This window comes from Camelus ferus, chromosome 4 (assembly GCF_009834535.1).
Source record: "Camelus ferus isolate YT-003-E chromosome 4, BCGSAC_Cfer_1.0, whole genome shotgun sequence".
NCBI classification, from domain to species: domain Eukaryota; kingdom Metazoa; phylum Chordata; class Mammalia; order Artiodactyla; family Camelidae; genus Camelus; species Camelus ferus.
In genome coordinates, this window is record NC_045699.1 from 68,252,758 (window position 1) to 68,275,297 (window position 22,540).

General features: G+C 53.2%; 1 protein-coding gene and 1 long non-coding RNA gene across 3 annotated transcripts in view; one reads left to right on the forward strand and one right to left on the reverse strand.

The window, feature by feature from the left end:
- ENG (endoglin) overlaps positions 1-22,540 on the reverse strand; it is a 28,786-nt gene that overhangs the window by 2,016 nt on the left and 4,230 nt on the right. Inside the window, exons 2-14 of one of the 2 annotated variants that reach the window (XM_032478505.1) lie at positions 18,398-18,540; positions 17,942-18,010; positions 9,887-10,027; positions 7,069-7,234; positions 6,196-6,361; positions 5,772-5,898; positions 5,114-5,288; positions 4,744-4,886; positions 2,663-2,800; positions 2,404-2,442; positions 1,777-1,893; positions 1,183-1,434; positions 74-128 (exon numbers count right to left, since the gene is read on the reverse strand). In XM_032478505.1, the coding sequence (XP_032334396.1) occupies positions 74-128; positions 1,183-1,434; positions 1,777-1,893; positions 2,404-2,442; positions 2,663-2,800; positions 4,744-4,886; positions 5,114-5,288; positions 5,772-5,898; positions 6,196-6,361; positions 7,069-7,234; positions 9,887-10,027; positions 17,942-18,010; positions 18,398-18,540 (1,731 nt within the window). The remainder of the gene's footprint in view (positions 1-73; positions 129-1,182; positions 1,435-1,776; positions 1,894-2,403; positions 2,443-2,662; positions 2,801-4,743; positions 4,887-5,113; positions 5,289-5,771; positions 5,899-6,195; positions 6,362-7,068; positions 7,235-9,886; positions 10,028-17,941; positions 18,011-18,397; positions 18,541-22,540) is intronic. The other variant, XM_014556860.2, reaches the window with a different exon arrangement.
- On the forward strand, positions 1,775-22,484 carry LOC116663269. The gene is made up of 3 exons (XR_004319499.1): positions 1,775-1,914; positions 15,105-15,109; positions 22,474-22,484. It is a non-coding gene; the product is annotated as an uncharacterized LOC116663269 (long non-coding RNA).

The window sequence follows — 22,540 nt, forward strand, 5'->3', positions numbered from 1 at the left end:
CCACTGAACTATCCATCGTGCCCTACTCTGACCTCAGCCACTGAAACCCTAGAGGGACTTAGAGAGAACTCACCATGCAGGCCAGGGCTGACGATGTTCAGGCGCATGGAGACAGTCCTGTGGACTTCCTGGGGGAAAAAGAGACTGTGGTGTGTGGCACAGCCTTCGAGAGGCAGCTTCCAGGCTTACTCTGTGGCTCTGTGACCCTCTACTGTCACAGCCCACCCTGGGGCCTTGACTTTGAATCCCATCTCCACCACCTTCTGGCTGAGAGCCTTTGGGCAAGTGCTGGGAGATCTATGCTATGGGAAGATGTTGGCCGGACAATCCTTGGCTGCTACTGAAATGTTTCCTGTGAGTTCCTGGGAGGCCCCCAACTCCCATGAGGATTGTGGGGGCACTGCATCCATCACCTTTGTGAATGCCTGGGTGAGAGGAGCCAGGTTGGCCCAGAGGCCCAGGCTCACTGTGGCTGGGGGAGAGGCCCACTCAGGAGCAGCCCCAGAGGCTTCTCCAGCTTCATACAACTAGAGAGGCTTTGAATCCTGGGGACCCTTCTGTGTGCAAGGGCCTGGGGATGACTGTGAGTGTGTCCAGGGCTGAGGGTCTGAGAACAGGTATCCACCAGATGGTGAGGCGTTGTGACCAGTAAATGCAGAAAAATCAGAATTTTGTGTCCTTTGTACTAACCCTCTTCCTTGAAGGCTCCTGTTTATTGAGATACATTGGTGATCATACTACATGGATAGACGGGTGGGTGGATTCCTGGGTGGATGGATTGATGGATGACTGGGTGGAATGGTAGAAGGCTCGCTGCCTGGCTGGCTGGGTGACAGGGCTGGTGGAAGGACTGGATGACTGGATGGGATGGTGAGAAGTATCAATCGATAAATGGATGACTGGCTGGGATATTGGAAAGATGGATAGATGCCTGGGTGTGATGGTGGATGGAGAGATAATTGCTGCAGCTGCATATCCTACCAATGTCCAAGATATAGCACAGCCATGAGAAGACTGTAGGGTAGCAGGAAGAGTGCCCCTGGTACCCAGAAGCCACATACCTGCCTGCAGCTATGTCCCTGGCCCACGGGTCCCACATCCTCCTGGGCTATCTCATCCCTTCCTGGAAACTCCAGACCCGAAGCCACCCTTGAAACTGGGCCTGGCCCAGTTCCCACTCACCAGGGACCAAGTCCTGGGACGTAGGGCTACAGTGCAGCTAAGGATGCCAGTCGTGGGCATGGGCACCATGTGGCCACGGAGGAGGAAGCTGAAGCGCATGTCACCACCAGGGCTTGGGGACATCAGGCTCACACAGCTGCTCTTGGCTGCCTGGCTCTGGATGAGTTCCACGATTTCCATGTCAGGCCCCAAATTCAGTTGGCAGCTGTCCAGCTGGATCGTGAGCTCAGGGATTGATGGGGACACGCTCACCTGTATGGGTAGTTAAGGGGGATGAGATATGGTCAGTTACTCTTAACCCTCCACCCTCCCTGTTCTCATGAAATAAGCTAGATTCATTCTCAAGTTCCTGCCCCAGAACCTTGACAGTGCAAGGACAGTCATCCTGTCTGCTTGGGGCAATTGAGGAGGAAGAGGTGATATTCCCACCAGTGTCTGAGCTCTGCCTTTGCTCTCTCTCCCCACCCACCATGCACCATGCTGGTTCCCTCCTTCCTCTGGGAAGTTAAATGCTCATCATCTCTCTGCCAGTGGTAGAAAGAAAGGGTCTGATAAATCCCAGGAGCTCGCAGGCCTGAGAGGTCAAGTCCATACCTGCACAAAGCCCTGCTGCCCCAGCTCGATAGAGTTGGAGGTCTGGAGGAAGTGCGGGCTGAGGTAGAGGCCCAGCTGGAGGGAGAGGCTGTCCATGTTGATGCATTGCACCTTTTTCTGTAGGAGATGGGAGGGAGGGTTGGTCAGTCTGAGGAGCACACAGCCAGGAAAGTAAGGGGTGGGAACAGGAGTCATTGTCCAGAGTTGTTGCCTGACCCTCATTCTCACCTTAAAAAGAACCCAGAAAACTGATATTTATCAAGCACTTGCTCTGCACCAGGCCTGTGTGAAGTGCTTTCCAGGCCTCATCTCAGTTTCTGCTCATAAGCACACCATAGGGGGGAAACTTTCTTATTGCTGCTATTAACAGACAGGATCTTGGAGCCCAGGAAGCTTATATGACTTGCCCAAAGCCACACAGCTGGTATGTGCTTGAACCCTCTGACTGGAGAGGCTGAGAACGTAACCCTAAACGGTACTGCTCCCATTGCACAGAAAGGGAGATGGAGGCACACTGGAGACACATGGGTTTGCCAGGATCAGGGCCTGAGTTCCCTGAGGCCTGCTCCCTCCCAGGCCAGTAAGGGCCCCAGGACCCTGGACCAGATGGGTGACCATCCATCTCACCCGCTGCGGTGATGAGCTTGACAGGAAGTTGACGACCACCTGCAGGAACAGAGCCAAGGAGCTAATGAGAGCCAGAAAGGATCCCAGAGGGTATCTCACCCAACGCTCCCAATTTTGGATAGGGAGACTGAGCCAACCCATGGTTAAGCTTGTTTTCCTACTGAGCACCACACCCACTCTCCCAAGTGCCCCTCAGCCTGGAAGACCAAGGAGGCATCTGGAGGGGGCACCCTGAAACATTTCCCAGCCCAGCACTTACCTCGTTACTGACCACATTTTCTGTTACTTTCATGCCACATTTGGAGTAGGTGCTGCGCAAGACAAGCTGGTCATCTCTGTCCTCAGCCTTGCAGCTGGAGTCCCAGAAGGTCAGGTTCATGATAGTGCACCTCAGAGTCTGGGCCAGGGTTGGGGGGGGCACCGTCAGGAGGCACAGGGCTCCCTGGGGCCTGTCCCTCACCCCCAGCACCAAGGACCTACCATATCCCGGGGTCTCAACGCATAGCCACGCCTTTGCGCCATTCCCCGTTTTTGTTAGTTCTCAACATCCTGCACCATTCAAGACTTACTACTGTTCACTTTTGTACTTAGCAATAAAATCTGTGACATCGTGAGTGTTTTCTTCTCTACAGACATAGGTACTCAGAGAAATTGTGTGGTTTTGTTTGTTTTTTTCCCTCGTTTTTAACAAGTGGCATCACGCTGTCCTTCATGCTGTAGCTTCATTTTCTCACTGAACAATAAATCATAGACATCTTTCTGTGTATATATTTGTAGCTCTAGAACATTGTTTTTAACTGGAGTGTAATGTTCCAAAGATCGATGGGTTACAATGTATGCATCCAGACCCCTTGGGCCCGGACAGCAGCCATGCCAGCCATTGCTGGTCCCTGCACCACCTCCCCCATCTCCCTGAAATTTGCTGAGCCAGGCAGGGGCAGGGGGTGGGGGAGAGATGGGCCGCAGACAGGTGGAGCTTCACAAAGGCTCCAGTACCCCACACCCCAAAACCCTTCCATGTGGATGCAGAGTTCAGTGTCATTCTGAAAATCCCTGAGAACACGTATGACTTGTCAAGGCTCTGGCAGAGAGATTTCCTGCCTCAGAAAGACTAGAAGAAATCGCAAAGGGGAAGATGGCCACCTAGGATGGCCCAATGTTCTAAGAGCTCCAAAAAATGAAAACACCCTGTAGCCGAAGTTTAAAGAACCAGGACAAATTGGGAGAGATTATTTCAATAAGAATGGTGGACAAAGGGCCAAAAATGTTTTCCTTCACATAAAAAGCTTATAAAAATTATCAAGAAAAATACCCAGCCACAATGTTACAGACACTAGTTATTATTATCAGTCACACAGAGCCATGCCCATACTTACTACTAACCAAAGAAGTGGAAATTCAAACGAGAATGGAACACCATGTTCCACCTCCCACATCAGCAAAAAGTTTTTTTAGACAAAATATAATAATTTGGAGAGAGAGAGAGAGTCAAAGTGTTCTCATTAACCATCAGTGAAAATTGGAGTCATCTTTTGGAAAGTGGGTTGGCAACATGTATCAAAACTTCCAGAATGTTCACTCATTTTGACCCAGCAATCTCACTAATGTGGAAATCTATCCTAAGAAAATAATCTTACTTAAAGAAAAATTTCATGAACAAAGACACTTTCTGCATATTTATAATATTACAGAATTAGGAACAACCCAAATGTCTAGCGAGGGCAGAAGAGTTAATTATGCCATGTCAGTATGATAGGATAGAATGTACTTATTAAAGTGATATTATTAAGTACCTATGTCAAAGTTCTAAGAATACATTAAGTGAATAGAGCGGGAAACGGACAATTGCATCCGATACGAGTACACTGTATAAGAAATACACAGAGAAAACATTCCAGAAATACACCAAATTATTGGTAGCCATTGTCTTTGAGTGGGGACATTGAGATTTTCTTCTTTTCTAATTTTTCCACATTTGAAAAAAGCCTGCTGTTATTTTAATAATAAATATCTTTCTTCTTCAATCAGGCAGAGATCATAATTGCGTAGATATTCTGAGCAACAACTCAGCTCAGCCTGCATTTAGAATTAATCATGGTGATTATCAAGTACCTATTTATTGGAGCACTTACTGCACCGCATCTGGCTGGGTTGTCAGACCTCATGTAATTCTCACCCCATGGTAGAGACCATTAGCAACCCCATTTTACAAGTGGGAAAACCAAGGCTTGCAGAGGGATGTGATTTGTGCCCCTGCCTAGATTAGGACCCCAAGATTCTTAGGCTAGAGGAGGGACCAGCTGCTCCTGTCAGTTGGGCCAGAGGCGCGGGTTCCCTTACCGAGATGAGATCTTTCTTGAGTACCAGAGTCATGACGTCATCAGAGCACTTGGGCTGTATCAGGGACAGGAGCAGCTCCTGGTTGCAACCCTCCCTGGGAGGGATGGTCTGGACCGGTGTGGGTGAGGGCCGAAGCTCACTGCCTGCAGGGTAGCAGAGGCAGCCGACAGTCACTGAGGGCTTCCTCTGCTCTAGGCGCTAAGCACTTCTACAACTAGGTGCCCTCAGGGTCCCTAAGTTGCATATGAGGAGAAGGGGCTCCCACCAGCTGATGCAACTTGCCGAGTTCACAAGCAGCTCTGGATGGCAACCCCTCCAGGGAGAGGGCAAGGGAAGGGAGGAGGTCAAGGAAAGGGAGCTGGGTGCTCACCGCAGCTGCGGGCCCGCAGAGAGACGAAACTGGCCAGAGGGAGCTCCACAAAAGATGCTACTACACTGGCGTTGAGCCTCTGGGCCTCCTCCAGCAGGCCTTGGGTTGTATCTGGGAGGTCGTAGCCACTTATGTTCCCCTCTGGAAAGATCTTGAAGGAGTATTTACCAGTGGTCTAGTGATGGGGAGAGAGGCAGAGTAGGGAGCCATAGACATAGTCAGAGGGTGCACAGCCTGGCCAGGGGTCCTGCAGGCCAGCCGGGGTCCTGCAGGCCAGCCAGGGTTCTGCCAGGTCTCAGTCCTGTTCTCTCCTTTGTTCCTGCTGTTTCCCCTGCCTGGGCCAGCCCCCCTCCACCCCCATCTACTGGCTCTTGTTTGTTTCTGAACTCAGCTTGGGGTTCCCCTCTCCAGGGATCTTCCCTGACCCTCTGGGCTGGGTTAGGAGCCTCCCTAAGGGACCATGGAAGGCTTCCCGGAGGAGATGCCATCTAGGTGAAGGTCTCAAGGAAATAGGTAGTGCACGGAGGAAGAGGGTAGGGGCATAAGGATCACCATATGTAAAGGCTCAGGGCAGGGTGCTGGTGCAGTTTGGGTTTTTCCTTTGGGGAGCCTTAGTGAGACCTGAATGAGGCTGTCTGGGTCTCAGAGCAAGACTCACCCAGATCTGCATGGTATGATTGGCGTCGATGAGCCAGGACACGTAGGGTGGACCCTGCAGGATGAGCACAGCTTCGGGATCCCCTGAAGCGCAGCTCAGCTCCACCTTCACGGTCACTGTCCGGGGCCTGCGGGGAGACAGACCTCTGCATCAGCACCGGTAGGAGGGCAGGGCTTGATGGGGACTTGCGGGGCCGGGACCTAGAAAGGCTGGGCTGGGGTCGAGTGGGCAGCGGCTGCACTCAACGTGCTCCGCTGTGGGTCTGTGGGACGGTCAAGAAAATGGGCGGGGCTTGGGCCAATCGGAGCGGGGCTCAGAGATAGGTGGGGGTGACCATACTCTGACCTGGCCAGGGGCGGGGCTGAGGCTTGGACAGGGCAGGGCTTTATAGGGGACGGGCCGGTGCGGGGGCGGGCACTCTTACCAGGACTCCGGACCAGGCAGGACCCTCAGGATGTACGCTTCCTTGTGGCCAGCCACACCTTCCAAGCGGCAGCCCCGCACGGAGGCCTGGGTGTGTGGGCTCCATTCCAGCGTGTGGCCCATGTCCTTGTGGGCTTCCAGACTGCAGGAGGACGGTTCCCTCAGTGCTGCGAAGACAAGCGCGTCTCAGTCTCCTCCTCTGGCATCTAATACAGAGGTCTACCCTCACCCACAGTAACGGTGGGGTGGCCAGGATGGAGCAGCAAAGAGTGGGGGGCATGGGAGGGCCTGGGTTCAAATCTCCCCTCCACCACTAGCTACAGAGTGACCCCAGGGCAAGTCCCTGGCCTCTGTTTCCTCATCTGTCAACACAGGGTTAATTTAAGGTATGAACCCATGGCATATGCTAGGGATGCGGCCCTGCAACCACCAGCACATTACCCCTTCTTTCATCTTTCTTATAGCATTTACCATATCTGCAATTATAGAATTTATTCATACATGTTTATTGTCATCGCCCCACCACAGTGTCAGCTCCAGGAGGACAGGGCCTGGGTCTGGCCCCACAGGGTCCCCAAATGCCTAGCATAGGGCTTGGCACATAGTAGGCGCACAATAAATAAGATGAAAGTGTTGTTCACGCAGGTCAAAAAACTGACAAACAGCAGCAAGTTCACAAAGTTCAAGTCAATATTTGGTGAAGGGGTAATTTGGTGAAGAAGTCCCAACAGAGCACTGACTTGCTATGTGTGACCTGGGACAAATCACATTCCCTCTTGGTGCCTTAGTGTCCACATCTGAGGAATGGGCCAGAGGAATTCAAATGCCTCCAGAGCTGAGTCCTGAGCCCAGAAAGGCTACTGGGGAAGCTGACCTTGGTCCAGACGGAGGAGGATGCTTTTGGGTTCGTTCAGCTCAGCAGCAGAGGCAATGGGGCCCTCTGTATCTGCCCATTTGAGGAGCTGGCTCTTGGTAGTGAAGGGTGGCAGCTGTGTGGTGTTGACTCCTGGAGGCTCTTGAAAGAAGACCAGGTTGGGGTTCTGGGGAGACACATGGAGGCTCAGGGGACTGTTCCTGGGCCTGAGTCCCCTCTGTCCCAAGCAGGAGGTTGGGAGGTAATTTGGGGAGGCAGCTGATTGGCTGAGCAGAGGAGGCCAGGGCTGAGAATGCTGAGGCTGCAGGATCTGAAGTGAGCCCAGAGCCCCCTAACTAGCCCCCTACCCTCCCCAGAGCCAGATCTGCCCCATCTCCTTTCCACAGCTGAGAGGCTGGATGGACACACATCCATGTTCATCCACCTGTCTAAACATCACCCTCCCACCCCTCCATAGTCATCCTCATTCAACCCACACTTATGACATCATGTGGCTACTGTCTGTTTCTCCCACACTCTAAGGGTCTTTGAAGGACACCACCTGCCTTGCCCATCCCTGCATGGTGCTTCACACATAGTAGGCACTGAGAAATGTTTGTCTAACTTTGTGCCGCGCCCTGGGCCCAGCACTGGAGATTCTGACATGGCAGCTTCACCCTGACACCTGGCACAAGTCAGGTGCTCCCTACACATGGGAAGGGAGAAGGGAGGAGAGAAGAAATGTAAGAATGAATGAATGAAAGACAAACAGGGATGATCCCTGCCCTGGGAGATTTTACCATCCAGAATCTAGCCATGCATTAAACCATTTGGAACAATAGAAGATAGATGATATTATTTAATTAGAAACAAAGGAGCAAGACAGATCCCCTGGGTGGACAGGGATGAGAATCTGAGTGGCTCCAGCACCTCACTGCCTCCAATGCCCGTGCCTCAGGAGAGACCCTGGTGGGCTGGGGAAGTAAACAGAAATGACTTCCTGCTGCAGGTGCTTTGTTGAAGCCAAAGGATTCAGAGGAAGCTGTTGGGGCCATGCACTCAGAGTTCTTTTTTGGTCCATCTCCAAAACCTGAGGCATTGTGCTGAAGCAGCAGCAGCTAAGGACTTCAGGCTAGAGACTAAGGGGGACTGCCTGACAGTGGCAATAGGCAAGACACCATAGAATGGTCCACCTAGAATGGAGAAGGACTTTAACAAGGAGGTAAAGTGATGAGCTTCCGGGTGGGGAACCCAGCCCCCACCCCCATGGAAGGGCTGGGGTGGTGGTTTAGAGATGGAGAGTTGGGGTAGGGGGGACCTTTAGTCATCTGACCCTCAGGGTCAGCTCTGTAAAATGGGGACGTAATAGGGATTAAAGGGCAAGGCGTCCGCAATGCGGCTGTGGCCCTGGCGCCCTGGCCCTTCTCGTCCTCTTTGTCCCCTCCAGCGGCGTCCCGGCTCTGGCGGCTCCGGAAGCAGCGGGCCGAGGCCGCGCGCGCGGATCCCATCCCGTGTATTCTTAGCCCCGGGAGGAAGGCGTGGCCGAGGCCGGAGCTGGCGGCTGGCTGCTGCAACCTTCCGCCCGCGGGCAGCCGCTTTTCATGTTCCTCGCTTCACTCAGAGCCCCTCTAGGCCTAGATCCTGGGCCGGGACCGCGGAGGGTCCGCGAATGGGGAAGGGAAACGGGGTGAGGGAGAGTTGAGAGGGAGGAGGAGCCACTGCCGGCCTCACCCTCCAGGGGGCCTCGATTTCCCCCTCTGGAAGCAGAGGGATGTGCCGCACGGGGTCAATCCACCTCTGCCCTCCTGCTTGACTTCCGCCTGCTCCTCCCCTCCCGGGGGCTTTCATGCTGGCCAGCTCCGGGGGCCTTTGCGCTGTTCCTGCCGCCAGTCCTCCCCCGCCACCCCCCTTCCCTGTGTGTCTGGGCCCGGCTCCCAGGCAGCCCTGGATCTCCGCCTGTCTTCGGGTCCCCAGCTCCTCTCCCGCTCCCCTAACTCTATGGTCTCTCTGAGCGTCTGTTCCTCCCACAATAGCCGCCCCCCCTTTCCGTTTCCAGTTTTCTTTCTGTGTCTCTCCAACTTGTTATCTTTGCTCTCCCCCATGTTCTGGCTCTCTCCCCTCTGCCTTCTCTGGCTGTAAACAACAGCTGCTCACATCTGGGGGCCACTTCCCAGGGCCTTCCGTGTGGAGGAGGCTGAACACCCTTCCACCCCACCTCCTCCAGCCCTGAGCACCCTCGCTGTGGGTTCCAACCACAGATAACCTCCTCTTTTGGTGGATGTGTCTGACACTTAAAACTCGAGTTTTTTAAAAATACTTTTTCTCCAATTTAGGCCATGTTAATTATAGCAAATCCTGCAAATTCAACAAAATGTAAAGAACAAAAGAGATGTTGCTTCTAATCTCACTGTCCATCCCTAACTACTGTTAACACATTGTTAGCTGTCTTCCTGGCCTTTTCCCTCCGTGCTTAAATATTTTCAAATTTATGTCTTATAACTTTTTCAAAGACAGTGACAAGGTTATTTTATGGGATATCATTGAGTCCAATTCTCCCACTGGACAGATGGGAAAACTGAGGCTATGAGAGAGGATTGGAGTTGATCAGGGTTGCACATCAATCTGATTCCCACCTCTGGGTTTGAGCTCTTTACCACAGGCCCTTTTGCCCTTTGGGTTCTTTCTGTCAGGGCCCCATGGGATTCACCAGGCAGAGCCCTGGTGAATAATGTCAGAAGGAAAAAGAGGAGCAGGCGACCCTGGCCCACAGAGGTGGAGGGGAGGGCAGGGGCCTCCCACAGCCAGTGCCTGACGCTGGGGTTGGAGGTAGCACACTCACGTAGGCCAGTCGGACTGGGACTCCTGGAGCCTGAAACTTCAGGAAGACGTTCTTACTGACGCTGAGAATCAGGAGCACCTCTCGGGGCCGGGTGCCATTTTGCCTGGACGTCTGGAGAGTCAGGTCCAGTGTTGACACCTCCTGGGATGGGAGCAGGGGAGAGACACATACACAGACCAGTCAGACTGCACATCTGGGGGCCACCTCGGTCAGTAGTGACGATTCATTTACTGTCAGCTTCCATTCTCCCCGCCCAGCTTGTCCAGCCCTGTCTCCCAAAGCCCAGCACAATGCCTGGCCCTCAGGAGGCACTCAGAAAATATTTGCTGAACGAATGAAAGAGATGAGGCCCCGAAAGTTCAAGGAGATTTTTAAATGCAGTGAGCCAGAACTTCATCCAAAAGTCAGTCAAGATTCATTATTTCTATTGAGCACCTGCTGGGTACCAGGCCTGCAAACGCCTGTGTGACTTAGAGTGCCCTGTGCCCTTTCTCTGTCCCTGTGCAATATTGCCAAGATATCAGTCTGCCCAGTGTGCACTATTCCTGCTTACCTTACTACTTTAAAGTACTAAATACTCATATTTGGTTGATATAATACCATTATTTTGATATTTTATAAGAATGTGAAGTTGAAATCATTTATGTCTTGAGAGGTACTGACTGCATTAAAGTTTTTAATAGATCATGGTGTATGCGTTTAAAATATTTTCATAACAACAACAACAAAACAGCAACAACAACAATACTAATACTTAACACTTTGATGGTGCTTACTAAGTGCTTGGACTGTTCTAAGTACTCTGCACATTGACTCATTTAATCCTCACAACAACTCTAAGAGATAGGTACCACTGTTATTCTCACTTACAGATGAGGAAACAGGGCACAGAGAGTTGAAGTCATTTGTCCATGATCACACAGCAAGTTAGTATGGACTTAAGATGTGAACCTGGGCAGGCTTCTACTCTCAGCCACTATAATGCCCCATCACATGTTCCGATACCGCCTAATTCCCAGGAGGAAAAAGAACATAGCAATCCACAAGGCAAGGCTCCTATTGAAAGAAGAACCTCTGCTCTGTTCAGACTTTCTGAACCAGTGGAGTGGGAACAGGTGACTGCTGAAACTGACAGGTATGTGCCTCAGAAGCCCCACCACGGATTCACGAGGACAAAGACAAATGAAAACACTTTACTGAAACACAAACTCCAGCTTCTCTGAAAAGCTAGCAGTCTCTACAAAGAGACAAAGAACTGACCCCTCTCCCCAAATCTCCTCAAGCTTATCAAAAAGGAGAGTGATATTTCAAGATGAAGCCATCAGTGGAAAGTTTTTAGATTTAACCTCTAATTATCTCCTGGTCATTTCCTCAACTGATGTCACAGAGCCAGAGAGAGCGTTTCAGCTGCTGGAAAAATCTGCCCAGAAATATTTCCATTACTCAATAATGATACCGTAATCACTCTTTCTAAGTTTGCTCTTTGAAGCAAAAAAGTACAGATAATATTATTTCATTTTCAATGTTTCAGAAATAAATTTTTTCATTTTAGTGAGCTGTTTAAATTGCCTATTTTTGAATAATTATTTCTGTGCTAATTTATAGTAGAATGATAAGATACGTCTCAAATTTGTTTGTATAAGTTCACATTTTTGATTCACATTTTCTAATGGGTTTATAACTTTTGGTTTTCAAAATATCTTGTTTCATCCATTTTTTTAAATATGCATTCAAAACACTTTAAGAATTAAACACTGAAAAAAAGAAAAAAGAAATACTGGATTTGATATTATATTTTGGTAAAATATAAAATGCCAGTCTAAATGTCACAACTGACATTTTGTTTCAGGATTGTGATCGTTACTTGAAATTAATTGGAGTGAAGGGAGACCCACCTAAGTGATGTCAGGAGAGGCCCAGGAACAACTGACCTGTCTGAACCTTCAGGAATGGACCCACCCCAGCTTCCTTACCTTGATTGTCTATACATTATTAGCTTGAACAATCAAAGATGATTGCACAACTCTGTGTATGATAAAACCCACTCAAAAAAAGAACATAGCAATCCACAAGGTAAGGCTCCTACTGAAAGAAGAACCTCTGCTCTGTGCACTTTAAATGCACAAATGCTTTCCACAAGAAAGCTGTTAAAAAAAAACAACAATCGAATATCAGTAATTTCACATGGTTCAGCCTACTCTGTGTCCGCCCTGTGCTGTGTGTGTTGAACGTACTCTCGTGGAAGCAGAGTCAGGTGATCTCTCAATTCACAGAAGCAGTGGTTGGGGCCCAGGGAGGGCACCTGCCAAGGGGACTGCTGGTGAGTGGTGAAGTCAGGCGCCCAGTGCACATCAGCCTGGTGCCAGAGTGGGTGCCTCAATCCCTGGGCAGCTCGCCTGGACTCTGTCCTCCCTCTCAACTCCGCCGCTCCCTAGACTGCTCCACAGTTCATCACTGTCTAGCCCCGTCTGTCTGTCCTCCCCAGAGAAGTGAGACGCCATGGGCTGCAGGAGACAAGGAGACAGATCCACTCTGCCCTTCGGTGGATGCCCACAGGTGACAGCCCCTGAGCTGGGAGGAAAGAGCCCAGTGAACCCCATTTCTGCTGCTGCTCTGCCGTGTCCCTTTTTCTCTGTGCCTCAGTTTCCCCATCTGTGAAATGGGGATAGGACAGGGTTGAGAACCAATACCAGGTGGGCTCTGGAAAAGGAAGTTAAAAAAGAGAAGTAGTGGTCAGGGTCGGGTCGTGCTGAGGGCAAGGGGATTAGATGACTGGAACTCGGTGACGTTTGTCATGACGCTCAGCTGTGCTCCCAGGGCACACATACCAATCCCACCCCTCAGTTGTCACCAAGTCCTTTCCTGTAGGGTTGGGGGCTGGGAAGGGGGTGGGGAGTGAGGCCCAAAGAGGGGCAGGCAGGGGCCAGGGCTGCACAGCAAATGAGCAGAGTGGAAACTCAGGGCGGCCGGAAAGCTGGGCTCTCTGGGGTCCCTGGGCTCCCAGGCCAAGCTGAAAGCCAGCTGGTTACCAGCACAGCCCAGTCAGGGTTTCCACAGCAAAAATTTCCATCCCATGGCCCTGACTCATCGACGCTGTCACTCACATGCACAGACTTCCCTCTTCCCTCCCAGCCCGGAGCTCAAAGGCAAAGACAGGGGCCTACCTTGCCCCCCCCCACCCCAGGCTTCCAGTCTTCCCAATGGCATCCTGGGAGTTCTGGGAGCCCAGCCGAGGACTGCAGGCCAGCCGCCCCTTTACCCCCAGCTCTGCAACCTGGGCCAGCCCGGGCCTGCCCCAGCCCCCGCCCTGAGCCAGTGGGCGGGAGACCGTGTTTCTATTTTTGTGCCTGTGTCCTACAGATGCCATTGTTGGCCCAGCAGTCGGTGGCGGGAAGGGGATTTCGGTGAGGAGGCCCTGAGCGCTAGTAGCCACTTATAGAAAGTTGCTTCCAGCAATTCTTCTAGGAGTGGAGCCTCGGGGCTGCCTGCAGCCCCCACCCTCCTAGGGCCAGACTGGAGCCGGCCAGATTGGAGCCAGCCGCCCCTCTGTCCACCCCAGCAGACTCAGATGGCACATACAGTCAGGGTAGCAGGCAATGGGGGTCAAAGCCAGACTGACCTGAATTCAAACATGGGCTCAGTCAAATGACTGTGACCCTAGACAGTCACTTTCCTCTCTGGGCCTTGACTTCCTGATCTGAAAAATGGGCTGAACAATAGGCCCACTTCACAGACTTATGAGGATTCAGTGAGATTCTGCCTGCAAAGGGGGTTGTCCAGGGCCAAGCTAAATATATAGCAGTAGATTGGCTTTACTACCTCAGATTCCCTCCCTGTCCACTCATCCAGAGGAGTGCCATGGGTTAGGGGCTGAGGAGGTTGGCGTCAGAGGTGGGCAACAGTTAGCCATGCCTCCCTGTGGCAGCCCCTGTCTTGACCTCAGTCTCCCCATCTGTGCAAGAAGGAGTTGGGCCCAGTGATGTTCCCGTATGTGTGGCCTCTGAGTCCGTCCTGCCTCCTGGGGATTCCAGTGTTTGCCATCTGGGAGTCGTGGTCTCCAGTCAGGTGGCCACAGAGTGGGCTTCCAGAACCCTTAGGAAAGACATGCTACTTTCCCTAGCCGAGGGTCGTTGGTCAGCTCATGCCCTTCCCACCCACCTAGTTCATTTGTCTGTTTGAGAGGCCAGGACTAGGTCCAGCCTGGGGCTTCTATGTTCTCAAAGGGGGACTAACATCCCCAAACAACCAGTGACACCACTAACCCCTTGGGGATGGCCAATCAGCAAGTGCTCATACGCACGTATATTTCTTCTTCCTTTCATTGTTCATCCATCCATCCATCCATCCTGTATTTATTCCTGGACTGACTGAACTGGACACTGAGGATACAGCAGTGAGAAAGCAAACACAATCCCTGTCCAGTCTGTCTGACGCCTAATCCATGCTCCTCCACCAAGCCTGCTCCTAATATCTGCATGGCCTGGGACAAGAACACAAATGGCAGCCCCTGACCCCATCCCACCCCACTTCTCTTCATGTGGACAACCCAGCCTGGATGCCCAAGCTCTGCCATGTTCACCCCCTACAGCCCCCTGGCCTGGCCTACCCCCATTGCTGAGTCCATCACTAGGTACAGGGCTGCTGACACCCACCTCTGCCTCTCAGGGAGTGGATCAAGGGCAGGTGCCAGGTCTGCTTTCTCTCTGCACCATCAGGGGCCACCTTTAGTCACCTCGCCCACCCTTCAGGTCTAGACGCTGACACCAGCCATGCAGTGCCTCTTATAGAAGAAAGGACAGGAAAGAGCCCCCTTCAACCCTGGGAGGAGGCACACCGCATTTGGGCAAGGAATTCTGGACTCGTGGATACCCAGGGAGGGACTAGGGGAGGGGTGCAGGTTCCAGATGGGTATGTCGCTTTGCCCTGCAGATTCCCCACCCAGCAAGGGGCGGCGGGTGGGGGAGAGATGATGCAACTGGAAGAAGGCCAGAGAGGGGCTACAAATTGTGGAGCCCAGACAGGGGTCCCCTTGCCCAGGTCTGACAGTGGCACTGCCTTCCACAGCCTTTCACAGCCTCCCAGGGTGGTCTGGAGGAGCCCTTGGCGCCCCTCCACCCCTACTGCTCTCCTTCTGCCTAAGAAACCTTGCCTGCCCCTCCAGCCAGGAAGGAGGCAGCGCCAGAGCCCAGTGAGTTGCGTCTGCTTGGGGGTGGGTGAGGCGTCGTCAGCTCCCTGAGGTTGCCCAGAAGCGGGGTGAATCAGCGGCTGCCCCAGCTCTGGCCTGGCTGCCTGGGGTTTGTTAGGAAGACAGCAGATCAGTGTAGTCAGCCTGACGGGAATCGCTGAGACACCAGGCCGGTTTCCTGTCTCCACGGGTCAGGATGTGACCCCAGGCCCCCTCCCGGAATCCAGGCTCCGGCCTGCCCTTTGGGGACCCAGCAAGATAGAGCCCCTGCCCAGTGGGCCCCTCGTCTGTCTGCAAACCTCCCCCACCCCCCCCACACCCCGAAATTCTCTTCCCCGAGGCTCTTGGCAGCCACAACTCATCTGCCGCCCACCCACAGGAAATCTGAGGATTCAGAGGCCACGCAGGGATGGACGGAAAAGCCGTTTCTCTGTGCCAGGTTTGAAGAAGGCAGCCGTAGGTTGGGAGGAATTGGGCTGCGTGCTGAGACAGCCGCCACCCAAACTGCTGCTGCCAGCTTGTGTTTCTTGCCTCTAGGCCTTTGCTCACACAGCGCCCTCTGTCTGGAATACCCTTGACGCTGCTTTATGTCTGGCTAGACACTGGGAGTCATTTCCTAATGCCCCCTTCCCTCCACATTCCATGCTCATCCACAGGCTCCTGTCCCCCCTCCCCACCATTGCCAAGTCCATCACTCAGCACCTGAGCTGAGCCAAGTTGGCTTTCTTTCGGCACCAACACAATGCCCAACACAGGCTGAGCGCAGAGCAGGCACCTGGTGAGGACTGGTGGAGGGGGACTGTTGGGCCGTGCACCCCCTTCTTGAGGGCTGCCTGGGGAGGGAGGTGCCTCCCAGGGAAACCACAGGTCTTTCCATGTCACAGCAGGAAGGTCTGGGAGGGATCACGGGCTCAACCCTTGGGATAAGGAGGCCAGGAGCACCCAGCTCCATCAGGCCAGACCTCAGTTGGCCCCCGTGCAAATGCATTCACAGCCCGTTTCAGCCGCCTGGTAGCCGTAACCTTTGGGGATCAAATTAGTTGACTGACATGAAGATGTTTTGTACACTGTAGCGTGCCCGGCCAAATGAAGGTATTGACAGGTGGGACATGGAGCCCACAGAGGAGACGTTCTAATAACAACAACAGACACAGCTGTTGTTTGTTGACTAGTGGCTCTGGGCAGGCCCGTGCCCAATATTTCGCCTGCACTACCCAGCTGGATCCCCAAGCCCCCGGTGAGGTGGGCACCATTATCATCTCCATGTTTCCCATGGGAAAACCAAGGCTTGGAGAGGTGGCCCAAGGTCATGCCGCTGTAAGGGGTGGGGGGAGAGGGAGGTTTAGTTTGAAGAACGTCTGGCTCCAGAGCCCATGTTCTTAACCTTGGCCTCAAAGTCACTTAGCAGTGCCTTCATTCATTCATACATGCATTCAACAAGCTGGTATTGGTATACTCCACGCCCTGGGCCAGATTCTGATACTCTGTGATTCTTCTGTAAGTCCCTGAGCCCAAGAAACGTGTGTCTATTGGAGAGGGGGGAGAAGCAGCCCCTTCTGCATGCCAGGCATGATACGACCCAGGACTGAAGCCCCCGTCTCCTGAACCCCAGATCTCTCCATCATCCCCCCAAACAAACATGTAGGGCAGGCTGGAGCTAGCAGCCTGGCTCCTCAAGTTAAAATCTGGACACTGTGGACTGAGTTCTCTGGAAGAGGCAGAAGGTAACAGGGAGATTCTGCTATCATGAGTGCTAGGTTACAGTGGCACCTTGCTGTGCCCCTGAAAACCCTTCACTGACTGTCACTGCCCACATGATAAAGACCAAACCCCTTACTATGGTGACAGGGCCCTGTCCATGTCCCCAGCCCTGCCCCGAGGTGATCTAGAAGCTCCTGCCACAGCAAACCTCACGCTGACCCCAACCAAGGCCCACTTCTCTGCCTGTGCATTCATGCTTTCCTCTGCTCTTCCCCAAGGCCTTCTCTCCATGAGCTCCAGGTGGTCCTTGGAGTTATCATGTCCTCTGGAAGCCCCTGCCTAATCACACAGCAGCTGCTCTACCCTTGCCCTGCACTCCCCAAGAAAGCACCAATCACTTGGGTCCTGGCGGTTTGTCTACCCATCTGTCTCCCATAGACCTGGGTGCTTGGCCAGGAACCTTCTCTGACTCCAGCCTGCCATTGAGTGATTGGGGCTGGGGGGACCCCAGTCACCCAGAGGAGGCACAGAGACCCGAACATCTGAATAAACAAAATGAACTTGCAGGGTGCAATCTCACTTTACATATCATTACCAAACTTGAAAAAAAATTACAATGGTTCTGAAAACTGCATACCGTGTGTTTGGTGCTATCTGTGGCTTGGGGATTATCAAGGCCCACAGTCCTTGTGGCAGGCAGGGTGGGGGGAAGCAGGCCCCCCGATATTGGTGGTCTGGGAACCGTCTTATCACTGCAGAAAGGCAGGGCAACCTAACAGTTTCAAGGACCACAAGTTCATCCAGAGCTGACACCATTAAATGGCTACCAGGATCTGAGGCCACATCAGCCAGGTGTGGCCACCAGCCCAGGCAGGCCAGACGCCACCTGAACACTGAGATCCACTGGGGAGCCAGGTGACAGCCTAGCTTGGAGTCTCAGGGATCTAGTCTGCCCTTGGGCACGTCGCTTCACCTCTCTAGGCCTGCCGCCAGTCCCTCCTGCCAAAAGTGGCGAAACAGACTCTGACAGATGGGCCCTCGGGAGGCTTAATACATGTTAGGTGCTTAACTCAGTTCCTGGCACTTAGTAGGCCTTGCGCAGTACCCAGCACATACTAAGTGCTCAATAAATGTGTTCTTATTATCAAGAGTGACTTAGACGAACTTATGGTGGACCTTCTCGGGGGGAGAATAGTCTCTGAGGCGACAGCACTGTCTTCCAGTCTCTGGGGAGGTGCCTGGCTGGGTCACAGATATTTGATGAGTGACATTCCAGGGAGGATGATTTGGGCTGAACTGAGGGAAGCACTTTCTCAAAATCAAAGCTGTCTGGAGTAGCGCCATGTCTGCTGAGAAGCAGGGAGCTCCCCATCGCAGGAGGTGCACTCCAGTGGTCGGCCAAACCCAGTTCTTCCCACCTAGGTCTTATAGGGGCATCCAGAAGATTGCCCCAGAAATGCCACCCTTGATAGGCCCTGTGAGATGCCCATGTCACCCTCCTGGCAGGGGCCCCAGTGAGGACTCAGCCCACTGCTCCAGGGACAGCCACAATGAAGGCTCCTCTCATCCCATCAGCCCTGGGCCATCCTCTGGGTCCCTGCCCAACTCTGCCATGGGGTGCTCACCTTTGAGAACTCCAAGAAGAGGATGTGGACTTCCAGGGCAGCATTGGTGACCTGAGCCACACAGCCATTAGTAACCTGGCTTGTGATATATGTCACCTCAGAGTCCACAGGCTGTAGGTCGCAATGGACTGTTTCTGCAAGATCTGTTGGGGAAACATAGCCAGAGAGGGGGCCAGTTAAGAATAAGGTGGTGACAGTTGCTCCCACTTTCCAAATACCTGCTGGGTGCTTGGCACTGGCTAAGGGCTTTATTGACTCTTCGCAACTACCCTACAATATGGGTATCATTATACCCATTCCACAGATGAAGAAACTGCGCCTCAGAAAGGAAAAGTCTCTTGCCTGAGGTCACAGTGCTAGTACGTGTAGGGCTGACAGATAAAACGCAGGACACCCAGCTAAATCTGAATAAATAAAAAATGAGTAACTTTTTAAAAGTATAAGTATATCCCAAACATTTCATGGGACATACTTATACTAAAAATTTTTTTCCTTGTTTATCTGAAATTAACATTTAACTGGGCATCTTATATTTTCATTTGCTGCATCTGGCAACCCCAACTGCCAGGCAGGGCCTGCTTGTGCACGCACCCAAGCCTCCAGGCTGGTTCACTCCATCGGGAGACAAAACTTCCCCTCTTGTGCCTTAAGGAGGCTGGGAGGAACGGGCCAAGGCGGGTTGAGAGTCTCCTGGCCCCGAGGGACAGAGTGAGCCCAAGTTCAGAGGGCGGCTGCCAGAGGAGGCCGCAGAGTCTGCTGCCTGGAAACAGGTCCTGAGGGAAGGGAATGGAATTTCACCCCGACCCAGCAGTGGAGGAAGAGGAAATGAGGCCCCTACACCTCGTCCTAAGGAATGTGCCAGAGCAGGGGCGGGGGGGGGGGGGGGCTCTGGAGGAGGGAAGGAGGACAGAGAAGGGGAGACTGTTTGGAAGTTTGTGTCTCCATCTTGTCGCGCTCACTTCCTGTTTTCTTGGAGATCAAAGATGGGCGCGGAGGGACTGGCCGCACGTCCAGCCGACGCCAGCTCAGGGGAGGTGGGGGAGGCTTCTTCCGACTCCAGGGCTGTTGGGCTGTCTTTGGCCCAACCCAGCCTCCGTCCCCACCTTCCCACTGCCTTGTTGGCTCAGGACCCCCAGAGGTCAGAGAAGGACGTAAGATGGCCGCCCCAGCCACAGCCACAGCCACGTAGTCTACCAGCAACATCTCAGGAAGGATAAGCTCGGGACAAGGACATTTGGCTTATAAATCCTTGCCCTGGCCCTGTCCTGTGTGCCAGGGACTCCGGAGTGTCTGGGTGGTATGGCATTTTGGTTACAAGCAAGGTCCCTGGAGCCAGGCAGACCTGGTTTTGAATCTCAGGCACAACATTTACTAGCGTACGTGAATTTGGCGAACTATTTCACTTTGGGCTTCAGGTTCCTCGCTGGTAAAAGGACAGTAAGAACAGAACCCACACAACCCATAGAGATTGCTGGGAGGACCCCATGAGACAGGGCATATGGCAGGCGATTCTTTGTATCACAATTATTTGATTGACTTCAGCCACTGAAGAAGAATCGAGAGTCTAAGAGGGCTGGTGGAGTGGTGGGACAGGGCGGCCTCCCTCAGGTGAGGGGCCTCTGGGAGGGAGGTCACTGGTGTCTTAGGCTCAAGTAAGCTCAAGGGCTGGCACCATCTCCTGCTGCCCCACCCCCTTGGGACCCACCAAGCCCCTCGATGCTCCCCACCCTCTCCCTTTCCTATCAGTGAACACAGACTTCTTGGCTGTTACCTAGTCCTCCTACATGGATGGGGACACCGAGGCCCGGAGAGGCAGGTGTACCAGAGTCACAGTGCACATGCTGACGGGATAGGCTCTAACGTACCTCTCCCCGCACCACCTGACCCGGGGTCTGGCCTGTAGATTAGCCCAGCGCCTTACTCCTTCCCTTCGGACTTTCCCTGCCCCCTCCCCAGACTTCCAGGAACCCCAGTTCCTCCCCGACTGCCGGGGCCGCCTGGGGCCACCTCCTCCATGCCGTCAGTGGGAGAGGCCACAGGCCTGGCCATTATGTAATGATCAGATAACGGGCCAGGCTGGGAGATCAGATAAGAGGTCCATTTATTTTGGGGCCTTTTCGAATCCTGGCCGCCCCCACCCCGCAGACGAGAATGGGGAGACAGGAGGGAGTGTGACGCCCGGGGCCTGTCTCCCGGAGCCGGAGGCGGGCCCAGACAGAGCTGAAAACAATCCCCTGGCACCAAGGGAAACGCCGGGGCCTCCTGGGACCTGGGTTAGAGGAGGCGCCGCCGGGGGGCCTGGGTGACCCGGTGAGTCGGGGCCTGGGCGACAGGGTGAGTGAGAGACTGACCGACTGGGGAGCCACCTCTCCACCTCTGTTGTCTTCCTCTCCTCCTCCACCCCTGAGCACAGAGCCACCTCGAGGACTTTCCAAATGGCCACCCCCAGAACCTCGGGAGGCCAAGGATAATGGTCAAGCAAAGCCAGCTCTGGAGCCAGACAGTCTGAGTCGAATCCCAGCTCTGCCTCATGAAAAGCTGGTCACCTTGAGCAAAAGCCTAACTTCTCTGAGCCTCGGTTTCCCCATTTGCAAAACAGCTCCCATCATGCTCCAGGCACTCAGGACTGTTTTGAGGCTTTACATGAGTTCATTCATTTGATGCTCACAGCAGCCCTACAAGTGCTGTTAGAATAACCATTTGACACACGGGGAAACTGATGAATAGGGAGGTGCAAGAATTCTCCTGAGGGTCCCCAGCTGTTAAGCGGCAGGGCTCGTATTGGAACCCAGACAGTCCAGCTCTAGTACCCAGCACCCACTTCGCAGGCTGTGTGTTGCTAGGTGAGGTAGCTGTGTAAAGAGTCTGGTACCCAGTAAGTAGGACTTAAAAATGCTACGGAGTAGGGTAGGGTGGGGAGGGGGTGGCCCCCGCTGCTCTGTTCTGGACACATGGATTATCTCATAAAACCAGGGCAGATCCTTTCTGACAAGGGTCTTTTCTGTCTTTTCTTCAGTCACCCATCCACCCTGCCACCCTTTGCTCCTTTCAGGGTCCAATCATATCCTCACACAATTCCCTGCTTCCCACCCAACCACTGCCCCTGGGCCTGGCCATCCGCAGGGCCTCAGCACACCTTTCTTCGGTCCGTCCAGGGCTGCCTGATGCCTACAGGTTAAGACCTCACTTTACAACCTAGAGGTAGAGTTAAAAAGTGCGGGGATCTGATAGATGCCGAAGGTTCAGATCCTGATCCCGCCACTTCCCAGCTTCCTTTCCATGCCTCGGTGTTATCTCTAAAGTGGGGATGGTGATCATCAAAATATCTTCCTCAATGAGTTGGTGAGGATATTGGTAATTGACACATGCCCAGCGCTGGGCAGGCTCTTGGTACGCGAGGACCGCTCATGAACTGGCAACCGCTGTCATAGTTATCTATGCCCAGCAGTGAGGAGATGTGAGCTTTTCCTTCAGACACATCTTGTTCCTTGCCTTTGTCATGCCCTCTCCCAGACTGCCTTTATTTGACCACTCGGTCAACTTCTATTCATCCTTCAAAACCCTGTTTTGAACATATTCTCATCAGAACCTATCCAGTTGTGCTCTAGGTGAGAGGGCGAGTGTTGGTGCAGGAAAGGAACCAAATGTGCAAGATGAGAGCCTCATCATCTCCCCTGAGGCAGTATGGTGTAGTGGTTAGGCCCAGGGCACGAGCCCCAGCAGCTCATCTCTGGGCTGTGTTACTCAGACAAATCCCTTCACCTGCCAGTGCCCTAGTCTCTTCAGCTGTAAAATGGGGATGACAGGAGTGCTGGCTTCATTGGGCTTTTGTGAAGGTTAAGTCTGATAGTTCACGTAAGTCTAGAGCAGTGTCTGGCATTCAGTAAGTGCTGAATCAGTGTCAGCCATCCCATTTGTCTCTTCAGCGTCATCCTTGTCACAGGTAAGTCAGCTCAGCCCTGGATGAGGATCCTTGTCAGCCTGATTGATGTGCCAAACCCAGGACTGGAAATAGGAGGAGGGCCTGGATCCAGGGCAGTCACCACTCCAGGCCTCTCACACTCAAGCCACCAAAGGTGCAGGGAAAATAAGCTGGGTTTAGGAGCAGACAGCCTGGACCTGACACTTGTCCTGAGCCTCAGT